We start from the raw sequence: 5,643 nt of genomic DNA on the forward strand, positions 1-5,643 counted from the left end.
CCTTCAGGTACGGAGTGTGGTGGCGATGTGCCGCTCGGAACTCGGAGAGATCTCGTACCAATCTGACACTGGGCCTGTCTTGATCATGCACACCGGCGGCCGCACAATCTTGAGGTCGTGACGGCTCGCCAACGCGTGAGAATTGGAGGCGCTGCTGCGGGTTTGCTGCGCGTGGAGTGGAGTAGATGAGGGCTTGTCGACATCTACTACCCATCCACGACAAGGTCATGCTATTGCCGTGGCTCGCTGGACACTGTCTCTACAAGGGAGGCAAGCCCACCACCATTCTTTGCTTTGACCAGACTCGAATTTCATATCCCTGAGACAGGCTCCTTCCTTTGTCCGGCTCTGGCTCGGTTGGTAGTCAGTCGCTGGACCCGGAAAGACTTCCACGACAGTCCTTGAGCGCCACCGAGCTTCCGGTTGAAAACCCCCCAATTCTGCCCTGGTGGCCCTCGGCGTGTCTGTTTGATACGACTTTCGGTGAAGCAACAACTGTTGAGCGAGGGATTAAGGGGGAGCCGTCCCGGCCGCTTGGTCACAAGTACGGCAAGATCCTTGCTTCCGCCCCTCACTGGGGCCAGGGAACTAAAAAAACGGTGCGAGCCGAAGGCGCAGTACGAAAGCCAATGGCCAATTTGAACGGCACGGCGTTGACGAGAGTTCACAGGCTGGACCGACTCCACTAGTAAGTTGAGCACGTGTTCAACCCTCAATGGGCCTTTTGCGGCGTAGAATAGGTGTAGTTCTGCCCGCACGATGCCCCGCGACAAGGTTTGATGTGCAGGGCCAGGGATGAATGAAGGAAGGGAACTTGACATCTCCAGTTTTGGACGCAGTTGCTCGCTTCGCTTCCGCCTTGGCGCTTCCTGATCTGGATTTTTTCAAGAAAGAAATGTCATTCGTCTGTTGTGTCGTGGTTGCTTTTTGTACACTTGGTTCTTCCTCATCATACGTAATATAGCATGTAGATAAATGTGTTCCCGTCCCAACCCATCAAGGCAAGAAAAGAAAGGAAAAGAAAAGAAAGATGGAAAGATTGAGCGCCAAAGACACGAAAGAAAGAAATAGAAGAGCAGGCATCTCGACAACTCCCCGTCTTCAAGGACTGCCGAGTATGATTCGAAAGTTTGTGCTGCTCCCGGCCCAGCAACAAGGACAACGATGAGAAAATGAGATGACCAAGCAGTCTTCAGTTGGGCACCAAGGACCCCCAGCCAACATAGTACAAAAGTAAGTACTAGAGATAGTCGTTAAGACTACGTGCCTAATCTACAGCGGGACAGGAAATGTGGCATGAAGTTGAGAAGAAAAAAAAAAGTATCGGCAATGCGCATATCTTCCTTCACTTATAGTCATGACTGCGGTGTGCCAAAGGTTTTCTATGGATTCATCGCCGCCGCAGCGTCCGCGAAGGTGCCCACAAGCGGTCCTGCCTCACCATCATCAAGGAGTTTGACATTGGTTGTAGTGTTGGTCCTCATGTCAAGGCTATCCTCGTCATCGGTAAGCCAATCAATCTTGATCCCATGGGCAGCAGGATCTTCTTCAGTGCTCAATTTCGACACCAAGTGCTGGTAACGTGCAACCCTCGCGCCTTGTCCGGTGTAGGCGAACGGAGTGGAGGTGCCGCCTCCTGCAACAGAATCTTGAGGGCCAATCTCGAAGACGTCCACCATATTACTGCAGAGGTCAGTCCAAGCTAATCGAGCCATCACTGGAATCATAACTTGACCAACTTTGAGGTTCTAGCGACCACTCTTTGCAGGGCTTCGTGCTCGCGCTGTGCTTCGAGGCTCTCGTCGCCAGTCATGGCCGGGTCGTTGAAGCTTCCGTAGCCCATTCCATTGCCATCGTCGTACAATAGGCGGTTCTCCTCGCTCTGAGGCAAGTATTAGAATATAATCCAGAGCCACAGGGGGGTTTCCCAGGGTCGGCGGGTAACGCGTCATACCTCTTCATAATTGTCATTATCGCGCCGGCCTAAGCACGACTGGCAGGCTCCCATGCTGGAGGGGTTGTTGCGGAGGGCTGAGGTTCGAGTCCAAGGATCTCCGCACGATGCACGCGCTCACCTTCTGAATATCATAATCAACGGAGTAATGCAGGAAGGGAGCAAAGCCGCCAATTGCGAGTGACGGTCTTTGGCCCAACCGAGAGAGGTTGTGTTGTGTTGGAGGTCGCACAGGCAGGACCATCTCTCACCAGAGGTGGGTATCGCATGTAGGCTTGGCCGGCTGGGCGGGTCGGGTAAACTACGGCCCGTGTTGGCAGAAAAGACCCCGTCTCCGCAGCCAGCAACACCGCGACTAACACGTTTGTGGAGGGGTCATGCACATACTAGTACTCCGTACTTACTTAAAAGCAAGTAGGGACCTTGGTGTTAACAGTAACTCGCGTTGTTTTAGCATTAATTGTCAAACACCTACATTTGTATAACATGGGTCAAATACCAAGGAAGTTATCAGGGACTTATCTACTCAAGTTAAGCAACTTTTACCCTCCTATTATGTCACTCCTAGCTAAACTTCCAGGGTCTGAATTGTTCATCTTCTGCCAGCTACGGAGTACAACGTGATGGTTCACATAAACACGTGGGTCACCTGACACCCCACCGTCAGTCTTTTTCTCGAAGCCGATTTCTTCCTAGAATGACTTGAAGTGTTTTTTTCTCAGCAACCTGTCAGGATTTTCAAACCGTCGTCTCGAAACGGAACTCCCCTGGCCTGGTTTGACCTACGATCAATCACCGTCAATTGAACTTGAGGGATTCTTAATATGGCCAACGCAGCAACCACGTCGACGGGCGCTTCGCCGTTCGACTCTTACCAGACGTCTCTCACCACCCGGTACTGCAGCCCCGCCATGTCCCAGCTCTTCAGTCAGCGATCTCGTCACTCAACTTGGCGAAAATTATGGCTTGGCCTCGCCGAGAGTGAAAAGGAGCTTGGGATCAATACGATTACCGACGAAGCTTTAGAACAGATGAGGGCTCACCTTGTAGTCACTGATGAGGAATTTGAGGTCGCTCGTATCGAGGAGAAGAGCCGTCGACATGTAAGACTTGAATCATCCCCTTACCTCTGTACCCCATTCGTCAAACCAGAGCCGTTTGCTAATCAGATTACTGCTAGGATGTCATGGCGGTAGGGAATATCTCTTCTCGCATCTAATGACAGTGACGAATGCTGAACAATGAAGTAGCATGTCCACGCCTTTGGAGCTGTTGCCCCTGCAGCCGCGGGCATTCTCCATTTAGGTGCCACCAGTTGTTTCGTGACCGATAATACCGAACTTATTTTAGCCCGGGAAGCCATGGACTTGATTTGTAGAAAGATCGCCAAGGTTATCGCGAACCTCTCTGTCTTCGCCCTCCGTTGGAAAAGCGAGCCGACGCTTGCTTATACGCACTTGCAAGCCGCCCAACTTATCACGGTTGGAAAACGAGCGTCCCAGTGGATTCAAGACCTTATGCTCGACCTCCATGCCATCGAGCAGGTTCGCCAAGAGCTTAAATTCCGCGGGGCTCAAGGGACAACGGGGACTCAGGCCAGCTTCGTCTCCATTTTCGAGGGCGATACTTCAAAATGCGACCAGTTAAACGAGCTTTTATGTCAGAAGTTCAGGTTCCCGAGCTGTTACGATGTTTCTACCCAGACTTACACCCGTAAAGTCGACCTAATTATCGCCAACGCCGTAGCAGGACTTGGATCTACAGCTCAGAAGATCACTGGCGATATTCGGCATCTCATGCACTGGAAGGAGATTGAAGAGCCGTTTGATGAGTCCTCTCAAATTGGGAGCAGTGCGATGCCTTACAAGAGGAACCCTGTAATTAGACACTACACTTTCCTATGCCATGGTAACGCTCGCTAATAAGGTCAAGATGCGCTCGGAACGAGTATACAGTTTGGCTCGCGAATTGATGAGCAAGGTAAGCTAGCACAGATATCACTATGGATCTTCCAACGCAAGGGAAACTGACTCGGGAAGCCGGCATCTTTCGCAGCGACTCACAGCGATCAGTGGGCAGAGCGAACCCTCGACGACTCAGCTATCCGCCGTAAGCACATGTTGCAATACACTCGTTTCGAGCCCAAGACTGATGACGTCATAGGCATTGACATTCCGGAAATGTTCCTTCTCGCAGATGCAATCTGCATTGGCCTTGTAAGCCCATCCTTGACCTCTAGAATCAGACGCGCCTAACGCATATGCAGGACAATATTAGCGATGGTCTCGTGGTTTATCCCGGTATGAACCCGCCCTCAAGCAAAGATTTCGTCCCTGGACGGTTCTGCGGCATCTTTGCTGCGTGCATGACCAGACTACTTGAAGCCTGGGAAGTGATATGCTGACATCACGTCTACTTTCTAGCCGTCATTGCTAGTCGGGTGGCGGCCGAAGTGAGTCGTTACTCCATTCTTGGCTGGTTCAGATGTCCAAGGCTACAATGCTAACCCCAATTTATCAGCTGCCCTTTATGATCACAGAAGAGCTCATCGTAAAGTTATCCGCCAAGGGCGTCTCAAGGCAACACGCTCACGAGGAAATCAGAGTCTTGAGCCACCAGGCCAGCGCCGTCGTCAAGCAGGAAGGAAAGCCGAACGACCTGGTGGAGAGAATCAAAGCTAATGATTTCTTTAAGCCGATTTGGGGAGAGCTGGACGAGATGCTCAAGGCAGAGCTGTATACCGGACGCAGCAGTCAGATCGTGGAGAAGTATTGCGGTTCTGGCGGACCCGTGGAAAAGGCCCTTGCGCCGTACGCTGACTACATCAGGGGCGCCACCACTTCCAAACTCGACGTCTAGCTTTTGTCACAACCCCCTGGTACAGGGCAACACTGCCTGTGATGGACGGCGATGGCCCACAAGAAGGCGACCCGTGACATATCTTGCCTGTGAAATCAAGGAAAAGTCGCGTATGAAATACATGGCCGCTATTCAAAACGTGGATGTAGACATCGCTGGGTGCCTCTCGGATCGGAGAAACTAGATAGTCCGTAACAGCCTTGCGCCCCAACACCCCGGCTGCAGTCTACACAAGCCAGGCATGAGAATTCGTGGCCACGATGACTCGGCCGTCAGCACGCCTCAGATGCAGCGTGTAAAACGCTGCATGATTCGCTCGGCATCAAGTGCTGAAATTCAAGCTTAGCAACGCTCAGTCTATCAGAACCGACCAAGCAGCTCGGTCGGAGCCGCCACCGAGTGCTGTCAGTTACGCTGCCGTGACAAAGAATTGGCATGGTGTGAGTGATGGATTTTCTCAGAAGCCAGGCACGCCGCACCGCAAGTGTTCCAGCCAAAGTCACGACTGTCCATGCTGGGAGTCACGCACCTCTACAGCCCTCGCCATGCGGGTATGTTGCTCTCGGCCATGATGTAGATGGCACTCAGACGGAAGCTGTCCTTGGTCGCTGCCACGTCGACAAAGCACCTCACCCGTGTTTTTCTTGTTCGCTACCCGAAAGACAAGCTCGGTCTGCTCGATTTCCATCCATCCTGGCAAGCTCATACATCTTCTCAAGCACGCCGTACGTAAATCTAGTGCTCAGCACCCTTTACCGCGCTCAAGGCCTACTCCGTACTATCCATCCCTCCAGACTCCCGCATTGCTATACGGAGTCGGCATCCTCAGG

The 5,643-nt window shown here is 52.3% G+C and overlaps 2 protein-coding genes across 2 annotated transcripts; one reads left to right on the forward strand and one right to left on the reverse strand.

Moving 5' to 3' along the window:
* Nucleotides 1–1,382: 1,382 nt before the first annotated feature.
* Nucleotides 1,383–2,008, reverse strand: MAM_06253 (uncharacterized protein; the record flags this gene model as incomplete). Its single annotated transcript, XM_040825051.1, has 3 exons — nt 1,383–1,683; nt 1,740–1,882; nt 1,955–2,008. The coding sequence occupies 3 exons, from the start codon at nt 2,006–2,008 to the stop codon at nt 1,383–1,385; spliced, it is 498 nt and encodes a 165-aa protein (XP_040676957.1).
* An 857-nt stretch (nt 2,009–2,865) lies between these two features.
* Nucleotides 2,866–4,813, forward strand: MAM_06254 (L-Aspartase-like protein; the record flags this gene model as incomplete). Its single annotated transcript, XM_040825052.1, has 7 exons — nt 2,866–3,057; nt 3,205–3,831; nt 3,887–3,934; nt 4,027–4,170; nt 4,221–4,254; nt 4,378–4,406; nt 4,475–4,813. 7 exons carry the CDS (start codon nt 2,866–2,868, stop codon nt 4,811–4,813), a joined length of 1,413 nt encoding a protein of 470 aa, XP_040676958.1.
* Nucleotides 4,814–5,643: the final 830 nt, after the last annotated feature.

The sequence above is a fragment of the Metarhizium album genome (genome assembly GCF_000804445.1).
Source record: "Metarhizium album ARSEF 1941 chromosome Unknown scaffold_19, whole genome shotgun sequence".
NCBI lineage: Eukaryota > Fungi > Ascomycota > Sordariomycetes > Hypocreales > Clavicipitaceae > Metarhizium > Metarhizium album.